At 34.5% G+C, this 20,919-nt stretch overlaps 1 protein-coding gene across 6 annotated transcripts in view; it reads right to left on the reverse strand.

Moving 5' to 3' along the window:
* Window positions 1-256: 256 nt before the first annotated feature.
* RBPJ (recombination signal binding protein for immunoglobulin kappa J region) overlaps window positions 257-20,919 on the reverse strand; it is a 106,710-nt gene continuing 86,047 nt past the window's right edge. For 5 of the 6 annotated variants that reach the window (XM_043971084.1, XM_043971083.1, XM_043971082.1 and 2 more), the window contains 8 exons: window positions 17,734-17,899; window positions 12,046-12,220; window positions 11,476-11,613; window positions 11,226-11,338; window positions 6,808-6,948; window positions 5,616-5,771; window positions 5,313-5,416; window positions 257-4,602 (listed from right to left, as the gene is read on the reverse strand). In XM_043971084.1, coding sequence (XP_043827019.1) covers window positions 4,287-4,602; window positions 5,313-5,416; window positions 5,616-5,771; window positions 6,808-6,948; window positions 11,226-11,338; window positions 11,476-11,613; window positions 12,046-12,220; window positions 17,734-17,899 — 1,309 coding nt within the window. In that variant the 3' untranslated portion in view covers window positions 257-4,286. Of the gene's footprint in view, window positions 4,603-5,312; window positions 5,417-5,615; window positions 5,772-6,807; window positions 6,949-11,225; window positions 11,339-11,475; window positions 11,614-12,045; window positions 12,221-13,822; window positions 13,958-17,733; window positions 17,900-20,919 lie in introns of those variants that run through there. The other variant, XM_043971087.1, reaches the window with a different exon arrangement.

Genomic DNA, 20,919 nt, shown 5'->3' on the forward strand with positions numbered 1-20,919 from the left:
CTAATTCTGCTGAATTCATTAGATGTTGTCTAAATGGAGATGAGCCTTTAAATGGAACGGTCTACTTCTCTATATTCAAGGACAAGGAAATTAGTAAGTTATTAATATTGGTACCACTGTGATGTGCTTCAAATGCAAAGGTAAGTTTGTGTACCCATATGAATAATAACATGGTATTTAATTCTGTCCTTTTAAAAGGGTATGAAAACAAGGATGTATAAATGTAGCAGGCAACATCTGACAAAAGACATTTACATGTTTTACATTTCACTTTTATTTATTCTTTGAAACTGCCCATATTGTGGGTTTTTTTTTTTGGGGGGGGGGGGAGAAAAATGGAACTGAGCAGATTCATATTTTTCTACAAAATTATGGTAAAAACTTGCTCAATTTTCTACCTTATTGCTAATAAACCTTACAGGTGCACAGTTTGTAGATTATAACCCCTTAAGGACCAAATGCATATAGCATGCTGCAAGGTATAAGAAATAAGCTAAAAATGAGCATGTAATCTACATCTGGACCACGACAGTACTAAATGCTGGCAAATGTTTATTACAACATTGAAATGAATGAAGAGAGAAATAGTTCAGTCCTGAAAGGGTTAAATATAAACCCTAATATATTACTGTTTTCTAACAAAGCTGCCACTCAATCCCACATTACAGTGCTTGAAAACAAAGTAAAGAGTCTGGCACAGAAAATTACACACATTTGTTCAGTACTCATCAGAAACAGCTGCTTTTGAAAGAAAAAGTAAATACCTCAGTTAATAATTGGATGTTTTGTTTCATGAAAGACCACCTCTCTCCTCCCTGCCCCCAGCTCCTCCTGCTATTATTTGGTTTTAAATGGTTAGCTGGTTTCCTCTGTCAAGACTTACATGTTAGGAATTTTCTATGGGAGAACAGACGATACCAGGTTTATTTTTAAAAAACTAACAAGTTGGTTCTCAGATAGGTCTGTGCAATGAAAGTGAAATAAATAATCACTCATTTAACTAGACAGACTTCAGATGCCAAGGATTAAGAAGTCAGCAGTAGCATGTTAACATAGTATGTTCAGTTTTGAAACTGTTTAGAAAAGATCGTTATGAGCATTGTTCTTGCTTTCTTGATTTATGTGGTAAGTTCAATGTTAACTACTGAAACTATTGAAAAACTTTTTGGAACATGGACTCAAATTTCTACGTATATTTTGGGAAATTGCATAAAAGTATATGAGACATACTGCTGAAAAAATACATACTTGAACACACCATTTATGTTTGTTAAAGGTATTTAACATTCTAGTGACAGAGCCTTTACTATGAAAAGGACCAACTCTCCAGAACACCAACATCAGGAGGAAGCAAAAATTAACATCTATGTTCTATTAATAACTGAAAATATGTTTTTAAAAAGTACTGATATGGAATACATGTTTCACAAGAATAGAAAAATGAGAGCTGGGCTACAAGTCCACGCGATAGTTTTGTGGGTTTTAAAAAAAATAAATGAAGTATTAAAGAAGTCCTGACAAAAGATAGGCTATGACACAATCCCCATACCTTCCCTATCTGTCTCTCCACTCATTCTCCACCCACCCCCACACTCCCGTACACAGGCTGGAAAAGACAGGTGGGGAAAAAAAGACATTTTTGTTCCAAGAAGTTTCTTGGAACTTTTAAAAGTCCAGGAAAATTGTATATAATATGCTAATGAACAAAGCTGCTGGTGGGGAAGCATTTAAAACCCCCCAAATGGGAAGTAAACACAAGGCAAAAGATGAAAAGTTTTGTATCGTCTATGGGGCAAAACAATGCAAAATATTCTAAAGTATTATTTTAAAGGAGAAAAACTGTGGTTTGATATATGGGTATGATGCCGTTTGTTCTTAACATTTATCTGTTGGTACTGGCATCAGAGTCAATCCAATATAATTTCATAATTGAACAAACCTATTAAGTGAAGGAAACTCGTGGACAATTCTAAGTAAAATAGTACTGAAAATACTCACATGCTTCAAACAAAAACATCGTGTACATTGTGTAATGACTGTAGCCATTAAGAGAAAAAAAATTTAAGTAGGGTAAAGACAAGCAAACAGTTTGCAAGTGAATGCCAGTAAACAGTTTAAAACAAAGAAAGATAAGGCCACAATGAGTTCCGCCCTTGGTCACTGAAACAAATAGCCGGTGAGTGAGGCAGTATTTGCTAGTGCGAGGAGCTCGCATTTATAATAAGATTGTAGGAGAAAAGGATACATGTAGTATAAAAAAGCCTATGAATAATTAGACAGGCATATAGTAAGAAAAACACAGTGGTATTGATTTAACAACCAAATGAATTTTTTTCTCTGAAAATGGAAGACAAATCCATGAACATAAAAACAACATTTACAGAGGCACAGCCCAAGTAAAACAGGGAATAAGGAAGACAGAGAGACTAAGAAAAATGTCCTAAAATGGGCTTGCTCTTCCCCTTTTAAAAAAAAATGATGAATAGATACCTACTGAAAGAGCCCAGGGACCCTGATGGTAATGGTTTCTCTGGTCAACACTGCAGGGGAATCATGAGTTTGCACTCTGAAAGTCCTATGGCTCTTGTTTTATGGGACAGTTAAAAGCTCAGCACAACGCAGAGGTAGTTTTTACTCTAAGAAAGGATGACAGCATTGCTAAACAATATTCTGCAACACTGCACATGCAGTTCTAGTACTCATAAACTCAATGGTTCTGCTGTCATCTCTAATGTACAGTCAGAGGATAGGAATGGAGACAATGTAAAAATGGTAAGCTTAGAGTGCAACGCCTACAAAAACCCACTGAATGGAACCAAATCCTCATTGAAGGGAAAGGAAATGAGAACCTTTGGGGATGAATAACATCTGGAGGGAGAATAGAGGATAAAGCTGGAGATGACTGGTCTTTAAGAGAGGGGTAAAGCAGAAGGAGGTGGGAAAATGGGAGAAGAGATAGGTTATAAGAGTACTTTACAACTATCCATTTCTAAGTAATGTATTCCTGCTATTTCGGTTGATCATCTAACAAAAGCATCTTATTATTTTTAGGATTACACCAATGTTTGGCCTATGCTACTATAAAAAAAAAAAAAAGAAAAGATGTAAAGGGAATAAAAACATGCTTTTGTAGAGATTTTTCTCATTATACAGTAAGGGTCACCACCCACCAGTCCTACTGGTAGCAAATACTTTGCATGATACTTTTGTCACCAGCCAAGAAGGCAAAAGACACGCTGCCAAATGAAGCTATTGAGAACATTACACATTCAAAATAAAATGTTTAACTTACACAAAATACAAGTTATGTACAAGATTAGAAGTGAATAAGAACCTGAAAAGATCCTGGAACAGATGGTTGCATTTGTGATTTGAAAGAAAAATACAAAACCCTTCAAAAACCAACATTTTCTGTCACATGAACAATCATTAACATGACGAGGGTCAAATATAAGTTCATGTAAATGTTAGAACTTCTTGAGTTGTCACTATAAATACATTTTTTTCTTTTTTAAAAAAAGGAAAACACAAATAACTATTGACAATGACAGGAAAATAGAGCACTAAGTTAACATATATTGCATGTATTGCAGGCAAGGCAGAGGCATTTTTTTTAAAGCTTTTGCACAGACTTCATATAATCTTAAAAAAAATATGCTGGCCTTTACAAGGTTCTACTTGCTGAAATCAAAACAATTTCAGTTCATAAAAAGTCACAAGACTTCAGTTTAAAAAAGGAACAGTTCCAGCCACAGACCAAAAATATATATATTTTTTTAAACTGGAAGAGTATGGTAATTAGATTATACAAGTATGGTCAGGTATGGAACCTGATTATACTTCAGAGCAAAAGCTCGGAGAAAAAAAAATATAAACTATTTGGTAACAAAAGTGTACTATATGCTGTGATACAAAAAAGGTATGGTGAAAATGTACCTTTTACTAAAGCTTATACAAGTTCCTTGGTCCATAAAAACTATGTGATGTTCATTGTTTTCTAAACTTCGTCCCAGCCACATTTCTATTTCTTGCCCATTAAAAAAACAAAAACAAAAACAAAACAAAAAAACCAAAAAAACCCAGCTGAAAAATAGATTCCCAATAAAGTTTTTATATTGACTTTTTTTTATTGTGGCTTCTGCTTTTCCAAATCAGTACTTGTAAGTAACAGGGCTCAAAGAGGATTGCTCAGAATGGACAGTTTTCCCAAGCAGCCACAAAAGCTTGTTCAGTTTTCTTGTTTGCAGCACTGGAGAGTCACGGTAAGTCCTAGGTCACAACAGTAGTTAGGATACAACTGTTGCTGTAGATGATGTGACGTTGGTTGGATTTGTGCTGACATTTGTGTAACTTCCCTCGCTGTTTGTGTTTGATTCGTTAGTGGCCATTAGGCTTGAATTGGCTCGAAGGATTGCGCCTGCTGCACTGCAGTGTGGCCGTGGCCCTGGTTCCGGTGTGTATGTAAAGGTCAGGCTGGTAGAATAGATTATTCCATCATTACGAACCAAAGTTACTGGGACTTGGACTGGCTGACGAACCCACCTCCAGCCTTCTCGGAATGCAGAAATGTCTGGGACAACACAAAGCATACTCTCTGCACATCTGCAGAAGGGAAAAATGGTAAACATTTTTAGAAACCCTGCAAAATTGACAAAAGCAACCAAATACATTTGATGAAAATACCACTTTTCATTACCAAGAATGGGCCCAATGAAGTGTAAAGAATTAATTGTTATTTGAGGTTTTTATGACCCCATCTTTTGGCTAGAATTTTTTTTAAAAGAAGCTCGGCGCGTGCACTGGCTTCTGGGGCTCCGAAAACGGCACGGTGCTCCACCCACTGGTTGTAGCTGTCGCCATGGCGCTGGCACCTCACAACATCACCATTTGCTGACACCTACACGGGCCTGGCAAAATTATGATTGGAAGCCTAGTGAGGGCAGTCATGTGACTGTCAGATCGGCCAGCCAATTGGCTTGGGGGTGGTCAGCCTGGGGTCTGCTGGGAAGAAGGGATTTTTCCGCCATTCTAGCTTGAAGCTGGAAGGTGACAGGATGCTGCTGTGTTCTCAGCTGATTCCTGGGCGGTTGTGTTGTTCAGGTTGTATAATTTCCTTTCCCTTGATCCTACTGATCCTGTTTGTGGTTTTTTAAAGTTTGTTCTTATTAAATAAATCCTGCTCTGTTTTGAGGGAGGCTGCTGGTCTCCTTCCTTGTCCCAATATTGTGACGAGCTGCTTAGCTAACACTCCCCAATTAAAAATTGGTCCCCACAGAAGCAAAGGAATCAAGAATGATAAAGAGCTACTGCACCTGTACATAGTTTCAGCTTCTACATCCCCAAACCAGACACGTAAATTTGGAGTGAAATTCTGTCCTGTAAGTTCTAACATTGCTACGTCTCCACCACCATTCAACTGTAACACAATCAGAAAACCATTATGGAAAAGGAATATTCTGAAATCACAAACATGAGCATTATATAGATATACCTAACATTTCAGTTCCCCTACCAACCCTACAACAAATTAATAACAAACACCCAAACTGGGTTTAGTAAATGACACAAGTGGTGCACGAAAATGGAAGAGTTTCAGTAATTAAACACTTGCTCACCTGAAGACTTTCTACAACAGGCACAGGTGTTACTGGAGCATGGACAGGTCCCATACCCTCATAGAATGTATATTCTGCCTTATCTGTACTAATGATTGTCCAAGAAGCTCCATCATTTATCATCTCTTTATTTGGTTCTTTGGGGCATGGAGTGGCCTAATGAAAAAAGAATGGTAAGCAGTTGAGCTGATAGAATAAGAATAGGAAAGTCACACGGATAAGATTAGGTGGAATTCAGGAAAAACCCCACAACAACTCTTTCTCTCCCACCCTCCAAGTTTGGCCATTCTTAGGCAGACAATGGTTGACATTGCCCACTGCAGTAGAGCCACCTGCCTCAGCCTCTCCGGTGTCTATGACTATAAGTGTGAACTATCACAGCCTGTCAACTGATACTTTTCAAAGAATATCAATGAATGACACCCTATTTAACAAATAAAAAGATAATACTTTAATATGTCTCTTTGCATTAGCAGCCCAATAAGCACTCATGTTTGGCTAATTTTATTTCACAACAAAGTAGAAGTGAATGGGGTTATTTTGGAATACCAAGGTTAGTGACTAATATCATTAGCAATATTATGATCAGCAAGAATAACAGATACTTTACTTTATATAGCACTTAACAACTCCAAAATAATTTAACACATAGCTCATTTGATCCTTATAATAATATGAGGTAGGCAATATAGATTTCATCCCCACTTTACAGATGAGCAAACTGAGATGGTAATGTTAAGTGACTTGCCCAAAGTTATATTGTAGTAGACCTAGACCCCAGAATGCAAAATTTCTGCATTCTAGTCCATTGTTCTTTTCAGTACAATACATAATCACCCCAATTTCCTCAGTCCCCAGGCTAGGTAGTGTTAAAGGATGGGCACACAGGCAACAACATGTAGAGATTTGTAAGAATCTCTCAACTGATGAAAAGTCTACCATATTAAAAGGATTCAGTATCCTCATGATAGGCTCCAAGGAACTGTAATTTTACAATAGTTCTGGAAATTGCATTAAAAAAAAAATCAAATATGATCAAAGTGGAAAATCATTTGAATTCGACTTAATTATTAGATGCAAATGCATAAAGACTTTTAAAAGAAGCTTATATAACTTCTTATGGCAAGAATTCTATCACAGTTCAAAATTCTAATGATTTTCATGTTTTACATTTTTCCCATAAATAACTCACTTGAAACTGGATTATTCTCTCTTGGGAAAGGCACAAATACATTCTTTCTGTATCCTTAAGATAAAATGCACATTTATGTAGCTGTGACACTGGATCATCTGCATCTAGTAATGCAGTCTGTTTATCAACTTTTCGAATTATCTATTTCAACAAAAACAAAAGAAAACTCATACATACACAGAAAAAAATTACATTTTAAAACTTCTATTATTAGTTAATAGAAAAGAAAGTATATACTGTATACATTGTAAATTCGGTTTATACCCACATTGCTGAAAATATTTTCAAATAATGGTAACTGAGAGCAGAAAAACTGTAACACTTGCTTTTATAGATATTAAGCGCTAATACCTATCACCTCCTCCCTAGAGATCTTATAAAGTAGGGTCTGTCAACTATCTCTTCCTCTACATGACCTTTTGAAAATGACTCAATTGTTCCTTTTAACATTATTTATGACAGATACAGTTTAACTAATAAAATTTAAGTGCAATAGCATGAAACCTTAAGCCATGCTACTTTTAATAAATAAAAAAATTGGTAATTACACCACCATTTTTTTTTCATTAATTCACTAATTGGCAAAGAATAGTTGGTCTATACTTCAGCTTACCATTAAAGCAAATTATTAGAATACAATTTCTTGGGGCAGCTAGGTGGCACAGTGGATAGAGCACTGGCCCTGGAGTCAGGAGTACCTGAGTTCAAATCCGGCCTCAGACACTTAACACTCAACTAGCTATGTGACCCTGGGCAAGTCACTTAACCCCAAATGCCTCACTTGAAAAAAAAAATGAATACAATTTCTTGGGTCTCATTGCCATCTATTTAAGTGAAAACAGAGTAAAATATGTAGTTGGTGAAAAAAAATTTTGTAATTTAAACTTGTAATTTAAAAATAAAAGAAACTTCATCCGACAACCCCATTTATATTCAAATGCCCTCTACACAATTTGAGGAGTCTTAAGATTTCCCCTCAGTTAGACTTTAATCAGTGAATTTTCTCCAGTATTGTAAAATATATATTATTTGCATTTCCAAATTTTTAATCTAGTCACTTAGCAGGAAAATACAGGAAAATACTTGCCACTATGGACAGGCATAATATATAATGTTTCAGGATACTTGGTGGAGTGGGATAACACACGTTGTTTAACTATAGCTTCCAGGTTGTGCTACAAAGCTAAGTTACCTCAGGTTGTTTAGTTTTCAAGCCTTAATGATATAAACTAATATAACATGATCTAGGGATGGAGGAGGAGGAGGAGGAGGTGGTGACATCTTTGTTTCATCAGCCAAATCACAGCTATGACCCAAATTCAGTGAGACACTGAAGAAAGGTAATTTGTAAGTGTTAAGGTCAAAGATAAAGAAAATATAGACAGTATTTGAAGGTACTGGACTTATTTTTAAGCCATCGCCATAGGTATTCCAACTTATAAAAAGTTCCAACTTGTGTTTGGTTAACCATATTTCAGAAGGGCATCAACATTATCCTGGAACTCTGGGAGACCCAAGGATGTGAGGGGTGGTGAAGTCTGAAAAAAGTCACAGGCCCTGTGAAGTCTTAACAGGTGGTTTATTGGGTTGTAAGTTGGTTGCAAGTGTGCTATAAAAGCACTCCAAAAAAGCAATGAATTCCAATCTGGTACCCGTATTCCAAAAATAAAACTCACCACTGGGAAGTGTGCTAACAACTCATACATATTTAGATACTCTAAGATATGAAGCTCTTTAAAGCTAAAATGTTTGGCTAAAAAGCCACATGTTGCTATGTCTTTAGATGTCAGATTACAAAGTGAAGATAATATCCTAGAGTTCAGCAAACATTAGCTAGAATCTTTACTTGATATGGGCAAGTAGTCATGCATATAATGTCTTACAGACAATTCATTAATTCATCCTCTTAAGATCAGGTAATCATGGTACATTGGCAGCATAATTACAGTAAACTGACAGCACTATGATTGCAAAGAGCTCACTCTTCAATACATTCTCTAAGATTACTTTTTCCCCAACATTTAAATACCACAGCCAGTAAAGATTTAGCTGTTAATAAAATAAAAAAATAATAATAATGATAAATTTCAAGATACCTTTCAAATGAGTCAGAGACAATTGTTATTTCAAACATATCTGGCAGACGATAATATTTCAAGAACTGCATCAACTAGTAGTCCAAACTATTAATGTTTCCTTCTCTTATTATTCTTGCTTGCTTAGTTTAGGTTCTGCAGAATCTAATATGTAACCTAACTGTCTGAAATTCCAGATCTCATAGTTATCAGTTATGTCCCTGTGGACAAGTCTGGTAACCTTTTTGGACCTCGGTTTCTTTATTTGTAAAATGATGAGGTTGGAGTAGATTATCTCTAAGATCTTTTCTAATTCTTTCATCTCAAGATTTATGGTGTTTCAGTAGCCACTTTTTATGTCAAAACAACAAAATCTTACTGGAAGAATGATTCAGATAGGGAGAAAAAGAACAGGAAATTATCCAGGTAATTGCTATATTGGTTTTTTTGTTAGTTTGTTTTTTCATTTTGCTATTAGCTCCAGTTTTGCAAAGTTTTATAAAATAATTTATTTATGCTTTTTGTTCATCAGGATACTGTAATGAAATCACAAATAAAAACACCTTGCAAAACCATGAAACATAGTAAAAGAAACAACAACCAAATAAAAAACCAAACCCTGCTTACCTAACCTGTGTCAAGCTGGCTTTTTTTCCCCAGCAGTGTTCTAGGGCAGTGATAAACTAACATAATGTCTGCTGAGGTATCTCAGAGAATGAGAAACAATGGATTGTTTCAGGAAACACAAAACTGTAGTTCAAAAAGACAAAATATATTTTAATTCATAATTACTTTAATGCCCTTTTCATTATTTTTTAAATTGTTACTTTTAAATCACTTAAATTATATATATATATATGTATGTATATATATATATATATATATATATATATATATATATATATATATATATATATATATATATATATATATATATATAGCTGCTGAAAAAGAAAAAAATATGTACAAATGTTTTTTCACCCCTCTGACTTGAAAATCTCTGGAAAGCTTTTTTAAAAACTTTGCCTGAGAAATGTAATTTTTATAAATTAAAGTTTTCATTCCTAATGAATAGACAGGCTCACAAATGACAATTTGCTTTCTCAACTGGAGTTATGATTTATCTAGGACTACTAGTAGTAATAATACCTATTTCAATATTTCAAGGACCTACGATTTCATTCTTCCATGATTACACATGGCAACTACCTATGCCTTTACAGAATAGTACCAATGAAATATATACTGTTGCCCCACTAAATCACTTGGTATCCAGCCTATCCAAATGAATCCTTATATAGGTGATAGACCATCTCCAGATAGGCCTTAAAGTCAAGTTTTTCTAGCCTAGCCTGGTAAGATTTGCCAGACCTTATGTTCCACTTCTGGCTTCAAGGACTCCATAACATGATGAGGCACTGGAATAGCAAGGGGACAAAGAAGTAGGAGCAAGGGGGCAGCTAGGTGGCACAGTGGATAGAGCACTGGCCCTGGAGTCAGGAGGACCTGAGTTCAAATCCGGCCTCAGACACTTGACACTTACTAGCTGTGTGACCCTGGGCAAGTCACTTAGCCCCCATTGCCCCTCAAAAAAAAAAAAAAAAAAAGAAGTAGGAGCAAAATGTTTTAATCTCAATAATCAATAAATTGTTAAGATTTGAAAGTGAAATTAACCTCATGTTCATTTCTTCAATAAGCATTTATTAAATACATGTAACATGCTAGGTTCTGGGAATAGATGCTACTTACAAAAGGTTAAACAGTACTGACTTTGGGAACTGTTAGAGTATTGGGTCTACCATAGTATCCTCTGGACCTAACAGTGTTTTTCCTAAAAACCCTGGCAAATGTTCCCTGAGATGAATTTGTGAGCATTGTTAGTAGTAAAGAATGCCGAGTTAATTTTATTTTAAAACGATATGTTTCCTGGGGGTGGTCTACCAAAATTTGTTTTAAGATCTAAGTAGAATTTCTGTATTTTTGGACACCTGAAATCCCAAAAGAAAATATATGCAGTGAACAGGCTCTAAATAAAGAGCAAAATGAAGTATTCATGGTTAAGCTGGGGATTTATAAATGCAATTTCTAGTGCCCTCTACTGAATATTTTTAGTTATTCACTCACAATAAAATAAAACACATTGGGAAAAAGTTATCTATGAAAAGACACAATGTGTCCACTACAAATGTCCATAAAAATTAGTTCTCTGATTATTTCACTACTGTATTCTTATCAAAGCATGAAACTAAAACATATCCATGTGGCAACACAACTGTAATTCTGTCACTTGTTTGCTGCAGAAATGAGAGTTTATAGATGACTAAAGTAAAAGTGGAATTCTACCAATCGTGGGAGCGCCATGCCTGTAACTGAACACACAAGTTTGACAGTCTGTCCATAATGGATATAGCCATCTCTCACTGTGAATTCTTCTCCTTCTGATTCATCGTCATCCACTGTAGAAAACAAATCAAATCCTGTCATGTTAGAATGCACTGAATGCGCATGAAGATTATGCTCATTAGTTTTTAATATTTTTAAAAAGAAATCACAATGTTCAAATGAAAAATACAGAAAACATGTTTCTACTCACAGAGATGAATATAAAATGCTCCCCACTGTTGTGAACTGGCATGGAAATTCCCTCCTTCTACATGTAAGTATCTGGTGCTGACTGTTTGGGATCGAAGTCGATTAAATAACGCCACCTTTGTTCCTGAAGCTATGCATACTGTGAGTGAAAACATTCTCTATTATTATGTTGTCTTAGCATTCATGTTTTCTATTTAGGTCTTTTTAATAAGTAAAGAGATTTTGCATAAATGTTCAGAAAGTGTCATCATTTTTAGTTTTTATGGTTCACAAAATAGATTTTATGGAAATTTATCAATCCAAACATGATAAATTTATCGATCATTTACAGAACAGGTAAACAAATATGTTAACATCAAAAAAGAAGCTAGATGTAGCAACTGTTATCCTCTAAAATTTCACTTAAAAATTGGAATCAATTCAACAATTACTTGAGTTATATACAAAGCAATTTTTTCTCATTCAATGGAAAATAAGAGTGAGAAAATGAGAATAGGTTCCCTTCTTTCCTCTTCAATGTTAATGTTATGCCTAATTATTAGTAAACTCAATGATCAAACTCAATACTTACAGTCAGCATTTTTCAATGACTGCTTCTTTTTAGAAGGTTTGGAGATAACTTTGATCCGTTTACTGAGGAACACACCAATGTCGTCACTGTTGCCATAGAACATTTTTACAGATAACATGAAATGTTTTCGCTTGTCTGAATCAGATATATACAGTGTTTTGGCTGTGCAATAATTCTGTGGAAAGAAATATTTAATTGCACCAAAACCATAACAATACACTATCAACAATTTAGAATGTCCATGGCTAGGCTGAATAAGGCTTTAAGATTTGTGATATTTCACTGAGTATCTTATAAACATTAGTGTCAAAAAAAGTTATGCTTCAAACTGAAATTGACTCCTAGAAAGTTGGCAAACATTATTCACTATAAGTCTTAAATAATACTGTATCAATTTTTCCTTTCAACTTTAATATTTTAAAGTTATCTTTGCCTTGCTGCCAATACCACTAAATCTTTTTAAATAGCTTTAAAAAATGATTATAGTAGTTCATTCAAAAGACATACATTTAAAATTAAAAGTCTAAGACTGTCTTTTTGCAAAAGAAAAAAGGGAAAAACAAGGGTATCTGAATCTGTTTTCATAAAAATGATTTTAGCAGTAGTCATTCTAAAAATACTATATAAAATGTTATATTGATGTACATTTGCTTTACTTTTTAAAATAACTGAATACCAAATAATAAAAACCCAAAAGTTTGTAGGAAAGGACACTTCACTAATTGTGCCACTAAATTATATAGTAAAAGACTTAAAAAAACACAGAAATATGTAGACTATAACCATTGAAAACAATGGATAGTCATGACTAGTAGGACAATAAACTTGTTTAAATGAGATAATAAATGTCAAATGTTTTGCAAACCTTCAAGTGCCATATAAAGTTTAGCTATCTTATCACCAAAAGAAGGGAGGTTTGATGAACCAGGACCACAACTAGGCACTTATATGCTGATATGCTGGGCCAAAATTAAAAAAAAAAAAATCATCCAATTTACTATATTGCTATTGCAAATAATTGTCTATTAAATTACTAGGAAGCTATCAACTAAAAAGGAGCTATGAATGGGCATAACATCTGGCATTTTTTAAAAAGGCAAAAAAAAAACCCCACTGCCATAGATTTTAATTGGTGCTATTTTAAGACCTCACTGAACTTTCATTTTTACAATTTTAGGTTTGCAACTTTAGGAACTAAGGAGAAACACAAATCATTCGTTACCTTGAACTTTTAAATGGGGAAACAGAAACATAAAAGGGTTATATGATAGTAGAAGGAAATACAGTTATATCTTAATTTTTTCTTGGTAAAATCCTCAAATGTGAAAAAAAGTTTTATGTAACAATGTCATATTTCTTAAATAGGCATATTTCAATTTGGTTTGCTTCCATTTAATAACATATATTTTTTAAATCTAAGATTAAGTTGATGTGATTTTACCCAATTTCTGTTTGTTTTTGGTAACAATAATTTAGGAAGTGGATGGTAAACCTCAAAATTTTTGTTTGTTTTAATTCACTTTTCTAACTAGATGTACTGCCTTAGTAGCAGAACAAAAATATTGCAGGTTTATCTTAAGATTTTCAGTAGCAGAGATATTTAAAAATGGAGGTTTGGTTGCCATCTTTAATTTCTTTTTATGTTTGATGAGGTTTTTATAATTCAAAAGAGCCTTAAAAACTTGGGGAGGATTTGCTCTGCAGACAGCAAATTTAAGATGAAGCTAATAGTAATAATAAAAACAAACAAACAAAAAAAATAGTACTTTGCACTCACATAGCGCCTTTCATCCAAGGAACTCCAAGCGCTCAAAGATGGCATCTGTAAGCTGTTGTGGCAGGAGCCATGGGTCCGCCATACTTTTAAAGTGACAGCATAGTAGGTCAAATTAGCCTAAACTATGGAATTGTTCTGCAACATAAGACGAGGTCTATGAAAATGAAAATTAATGTACTAAAGTGTACATACACTAATGCAGGGAGCAAACACTAAGTGTCTCTAAATTAAGGCAGTTACATTCTAATAGGAATAGCTTAATTTGGGGGGAAGGGGGGGATAGTTGTATACAATCTAAACAGGAAAGGAGGAAGTAGTGAAGTTCAGCATAATATATTAAGAATCAGTTAAGATGTCATGGTAAAACATTGGTTAGCAAACACAAAAGGGGAAAAAAGTACAAGGGATATCTGATCATTAGAACTAGAGGCAACCAAGAGATTTTGTCTTATAAAATCAAACCATCCAAAGATCACTCTCATGGAAGATTTGAAATTTAGTTGTTTCGATCCATAAAGTCAGATCTTAAGAAATATTACTAGAACTACTACTTACTGGTAAGGAAAGGGTCAGTTAAAAGCAATAAAGAACTGGGATATAATGAATATAAACTTCTCAAATTCCCATACAGGAAAAAAAAAAGGAAAAATGTTACTATAACCATAAAAATATATTGTCTTTGTAAAAGCTGTGAACTAAGAGGTATATTTACTTCAGCATGTGATATTGCTAAATGAGCTGAAGGAGCTCTAAAACAAAAATACTGCAGGTGACAATTTCCCTAAAAGAGAAGTGTAAAAAGGTTTAGTTCATTTTCAAAAAGGGCAATATATGACACTGAAGTAAAGAAAAAGTTGCCAAGGAAAAAAGCAGGAGAAATAACTGATGTGAATAAGAATATAAATATAAAAATTCATTTTTTTTCTGGGTAAAGAACTTACTACTAGCAAAAAAGGAATGTAGAAAAGAAAGTACAAAACAGATGAAAATAATGACTAATTACTAAATAATTCCTAGAAAACATGAAAAAACACTGATAATTTAGATATGAAATTCATGAATAAGCTTATTTCTAAAATTATCTATATAAGAAAACAATTAGGAAAAAGAACTTTCACAACACATAAATGTAAGACTGAATAAGGAAAACAAAGTATTGCCCTTAATGGTTACTAATATTAGGAACAAATAAAAATGCAGTTACAAAAGAACTTCTTTTACTGTTGAACAATTTATTATTAGTATCTTGTTTGTCTCATCTTGTTTGATGCAAACAGTCCTTGGACAAGTCACTATACTGCTATTAATCTTTTTACATTAAGTTCTCAAAGTAAGTGCCTTTGTCAAATATTATCCACATAAATAAAGAAATTGTGTAAGTGGTAGTGATTCTAAGGAGGTACTAGAATTAAAGATTTTGCTACATAAAGATGAATTCAATGATGGCCAACCATTTATTTTACATCATGAGACACAACAAAATGCACAATATCACATTCTTTGGAAAAATGCTTTCTCTTCAAAGTGATGTACAAAAAGTCTCATTTGGCTTTCCTGTGAAGTGTAGGTTTCTATAAACCTTGCATCCAGAGAATTATTTTCCAATTGTAACATTTTATCAGTACTAACCCTCCCAAAAGAAATTACATAATGAATTCCTCAGAATAGCCCTCTAAGAATTTTATTGATGCCAGTATTATTACCCACATTTTACAGAATAGCTAAGTCAGGATTAGCAAGGTCATATTTCTAGTGAATGCTGAAGTCAAAATTTGAAACTAGGCCATCTAAGCAATGCTCCTTCCACCTTCCCACAATGTCTTATGTTGAATACCTTTCAATGTAAATTAGAAACATACTTACTAAAGTGTGAATATATATTAAAAATATGGATATGGATAGAGCAATGTTAAATATATTTTCTCCGTCTTTTTTTTCCTGCCAGAATCAAATGTTTGCTTTACTTTTATTTTTTCCTCTAAATAAAACACATTTCCTTTGTTAGCCACACTCTCTTCATTAACCTACTGTTGCCTCATTTATCACCTATGTTGACGGACCAACAGTGGTGAATATGGTTACCCATATAACTGTTGAACAACAAACTGCTTGACCAACACTTTCCAATGCTATATCATCATTTAATCAATCATTAAATAGTGTTATAATGATTTTTATTCAGATTGTAAAGAAGTTATCTGGACAATTATTTCACAAATAACATTTCTTGTGAGTCTGAATTAAGTAGGAGTAAGGTAAAAACCTTGAACAAGACTAACTTTGGCATCTACCCCTCACTTCTCTTCCACTATGAAAGATTCTTAAAGCTTTTGGAGGAAGTTCTGTGGGACTACATGTACCAGTGATTAACTCACACTTAAGTCTGATGGAAGATAGCATAATAAGCCCCCTGGTAAAGCAACCACCAGCTCTGGAAGGTGATGGTCACCAAAAGAAATAATGGGACTAAATATAAACCTAGCCCTTGAGTCCCTGCGAGTGTCATTTGTGTCACTTGGCTATTTCACTGTCTATCTCTAAAGGTGGCATATAAGTCTACCCCTCAAATATATCTTAAGGGGCTACAGGCAAATTAAACAGTGTAAAAAATTAATCTACTACAACATGACTATCCAAAAAGGTATTTATTGTGTTAAATTAGTAAAAACTTTTCAAAGTTAATTAAAATTATGTTTCTCTAAACAAAAGAAATATGGGGCTTAGAAATATATTGGAGACACTAAATTGGTTGGGAAGGCAAAGGAGAGTGTGCACAGTGCCAAGAGAACTCATTGTAGTTGGATTTAACCTGGACTTGAAATTGAAAATATAGAGTCCAAGTCAGGGAGATACACATTTTAGGAGAGAAAACCAAAAGAGTGATAGTAACTTGCAATGTGTTCAGTTTTCATTCCTTTAAGGTTTCTTAATATTTTTTTTTCTTTAGCATCAGTATGATATGTTTAAGTTGCATTTGGTTGCATACAAATAATTTTACTTTAAATGTTCTATTTTAAAAGTGCATATATTCAAACAGTTCACAGAGTAGTTAAAATGAAAAATAAAAGCTTAAATGCCTATACAACTAAAACTTCCATGATATTTAAAGCCAAATGGGAGAAATTAACACTTGAATAGCTAATAAAAATGAGTAAAAAAATCGTTTAAGATTGTTAAAAGTAGAGAAAAGAGTCAGAGTTATTTGCTGAATATAATATAAAAGGAGAAAGAATTAAGTTAGACATTAACACAATGTTTGACAGTAAGGTCAACTAGCTGATGGAATAATTTGCTAAGGCAAAGAAATTTAATTATTACCATAAAAAAAGGTCTAAAGTAAAGCTTTTTGAAAAAAGTTATTGAATACAGCTTCTCTTCACCTATGCCTAGCAATGTTTTGTTCCTTGTATAAAACAAACTAACCAATTTTTTCCTAATATGTTTAGATCAGAAACAAATGAAATTTTCAGAGAATTTAGCCAGATTTTTTTTTCTGCCACTACAAAGAGATTAGCATTCTGTTTCCCATAATTTCTAATGATTGTGCCTCAAAAAAGCAGATGGAAAATGAACAATTAAACATTCTCTATCGACAACCACTCAAGTTGTGGCTCTTTAATTTGTTGATGGCTTTAATTAGAAATCTCAGATTCTTTGACCCAGTGAATCAGTCAGCAAGCTGAGAACCTCAATGTATGTCACAGTAAGCCAACATAGGTACCAACACTTAGCCAGTTGTAGACTAGTTGCTTAATATGTATCTTTCAAATCCTCACTTAATTATTTCATTAATTTCTCTAGGATAGGAATAACTTTGATACCTATAAAAATTATTCACCCCCTTCCATTTAAAAATTAATACTGGTGCCATAATATCCCTCATATGAAAATATGTACAGGTCTTACTGTACCTTTCCTTCCAAGTTCAATTGCTGCATTTCTTGGTCACTATTTCCTATTCCAATAAATGCACATGGCTGAGATTCTTGTTCAGAAGAACCATCACGTTCCATTTGTTCTTTTTTTTTCTTCCATCCACTGCCCATAAGATATACACAAGGAGGGGGACAAAAAAACCTGAAGATAAAAAACAAGAATGAGCTACAGGAAAACATTTACATTTAAAATTGCCAGTAGATAAAGATTCTTACAATTGAAATGCATTAAGATATACTGGGTGAATCCTCACACACTCAAATTCATATACTTTCATATATTCTCCTGCATTTGTTAGAAGTAAAGCACACATTTATGTTAAAATTAGGCATCATTCAGCCTCTTCTTTAGGACAAGAAAACTTCATCTCACACACACACACACACACACACACAGAGTATACTGGTAAAGTTTAGCAAGTATCATTAACTTTACTTATTGGAATATAATACACCAGTTAATATATTTTAGTGCTCACCTAAGAGGGCTTTTTTGCAAGAAGGATTTTATTATAACAGATTACACAAATAAAACTTCTATGGCATGAATTCAGAAGATAGCATTAGAAAAAGACTCTGGTATACATGTATTTTTGAGGCTTATAGATAAGCTTTCACTACATGCCCCTACAGTAACCCATCCCAGTATGGAGGTGATCCTGGGTCTTTGAGAGTTATGCTTGAAGAGAAGCTTAGTTAACAATGGAACACAACAAATGAAGTAGGATAGGGCAGCTAGGTGGCACAGTGGATAGAGCGCTAGCCCTGGATTCAGGAGGACCTGAGTTCAAATCTGGCCTCAGACATTTAACACTTACTAGTTGTGTGACATTGGGCAAGTCACTTAACCCTCATTGCCTCGTAAAAAAAATTTTTTTTAAAAATTAAAAAAAATGAAGTAGGATAGGGATGGGAGTTGGCAAGCATGAGGGCAGAGCCAAATTCACAATGCATGATGCTGGGAAGGTCAGGATTTTTGTTCCGAAGTGTGTACTGTGCTGCACAGTAGAAAAAGGAGGCAAACATAAGGCTGGTTCTACTGTGAGTAGACTCTTTAGAAGAAAGATAGGTCAGGCTCAAGCATTCTGGCACAGATGCTAACAAAAAAGGGGAACATCTAGGCAGGTATGCGCTTATAAAACACAGCGAGTACAGTCTTGAAATAAAAGGGATCTTTGATAGCATTAAGAAGGGAAAAAAAAGTAAACTTGACAGAAGTTCAAAAAAGCTTCCAAAGAGTAACAGCTGCCTTTTGTCTTATTTATTACAAAAAAGAGATGAGATTTTTTTCTTTTAAAAAATCAGTCGGGGCAGCTAGGTGGCACAGTGGATAGAGTGCTGGCCCTGGATTCAGGAGTACCTGAGTTCAAATCCAGCCTCAGATCCTTGACACTTATACTAGCTGTGTGACCCTGGGCAAGTCACTTAATCCCAATTACCTCACGAAAGAAAGAAAGAAAGAAAGAAAGAAAGAAAGAAAGAAAGAAAGAAAGAAAGAAAGAAAGAAAGAAAGAAAGAAAGAAAGAAAGAAAGAAAGAAAGAAGAAAGAAAGAAAGAAAGAAAGGAAAGAAAAGAAAAGAAAAGAAAAGAAAAGAAAAGAAAAGAAAAGAAAAGAAAAGAAAAGAAAAGAAAAGAAAAGAAAAGAAAAGAAAAGAAAAGAAAAGTGGTAGAGGGGGCAGGCTAGGTGGCACAGTGGTCAGAGCACCAGCCCTGGAGTCAGGAGGACATGAGTTTAAATCCAGCCTCAGACAGTTGACACTTACTAGCTGTGTGACCCTAGGCAAGTCATTTAACCCCAATTGCCTCACCCCCCCCCCAAAAAAAGGAAATGAAGAGAGGTCTAGAGGGAAAAGGACAACAAATATATGTAAAGATTTGTTTCTGTAATGAACTATTTATAATGAGCAGAAACAGAGGAACTACCACATTGGATGCTCTGACTTCAGTTCCTAACCTGTTTATCTGAAGAAGTAGAAATGACATTTAAGAAGATAAAATTTAAAAACAGGTTGGACCAGATCAAGTACACAGAGGAATTTCATGACAGAAGTGACAGTCATAAAAGCACTGAAAGACTCTTTTAAAAGATATCTTAGGAAACTGCACATAAAACAATATGAGGGGGTGGGAGGGTAGGGCAGAGTCATGGATCCTATTAATACTCCAATAGAGACTAAGATAACATCAATTACCAGCATATGATTACTATGAAAAACATGTTTATAAAATGTCTAAAAGATTGATCATTGTGCATATCAAGGGTATATACTCCATGAAAATATGGAAAGGAAATAGGCTTTCACAAATGATTCTCCACAATGATCTCAGTTTTAGTTAGATAACCAAGTGAGATATGCAGAAATGCTATACCTATTGCCTGTTAAAAAAACACCACCTAACCATTTGACTTGGTACAGCCTAAAGCATGGGTACTTCCCTCCCCCCACACACCTTGGCAGTATTTTATTTTATTTTCCAATTACATGTAAAAATTGTTTTCAACATTCATTTTTGAGTTTTTTTTGTGTTTTGGTTTTTTTATTTTGTTTTTATTTTTTGCAGGGCAATGAGGGTTATGTGACTTGCCCAGGGTCTGTGTTAAGTGTCTGAGGCCAGGGGCAGCTAGGTGGTACTGTAATGATTGGAATGACGCCATCTGCTGGAGACTTACTGTAGAAAAGTTCCACCCATGAAGCAAAGGTCTTTGAGGGCAAGACCAGGAGTCTTTTCTTTGGCGTCAGGAAGTGACGCGGGCTAGTGGGAGGAGGAAGGAAGAGACTGGCGCTCGCTCTCGCTCTCTTTCCTGAGGACGCTGGCGGAGAAGGGAGCTAAAAATGTGCTCTCCCTTTAATAGATAGAAATCTAGGCCTTTCTCTCTCTCTTTACCAAATTCTTATTCTCCTTAATAAATGCTTAAAAGTCTAACTCTTGCTAAAGCTTATAATTTATTGGCGACCACTCATTAGATATTTTAGACAGTTTAGCTAGAATTTTAAGCCTTAACAGTACAGTGGATAGAGCCCTGGCCCTGGAGTCAGGAGTACCCGAGTTCAAATCTGTCCTCAGATACTTGACACTTACTAGCTGTGTGACCCTGGGCAAGTCGCTTAATCCCAATTGCCTCAAGAAAGAAAGAAAGAAAAGGAAAGAAAGAAAGAAAAA

Source organism: Dromiciops gliroides, chromosome 6 (genome assembly GCF_019393635.1).
Source record: "Dromiciops gliroides isolate mDroGli1 chromosome 6, mDroGli1.pri, whole genome shotgun sequence".
NCBI classification, from domain to species: domain Eukaryota; kingdom Metazoa; phylum Chordata; class Mammalia; order Microbiotheria; family Microbiotheriidae; genus Dromiciops; species Dromiciops gliroides.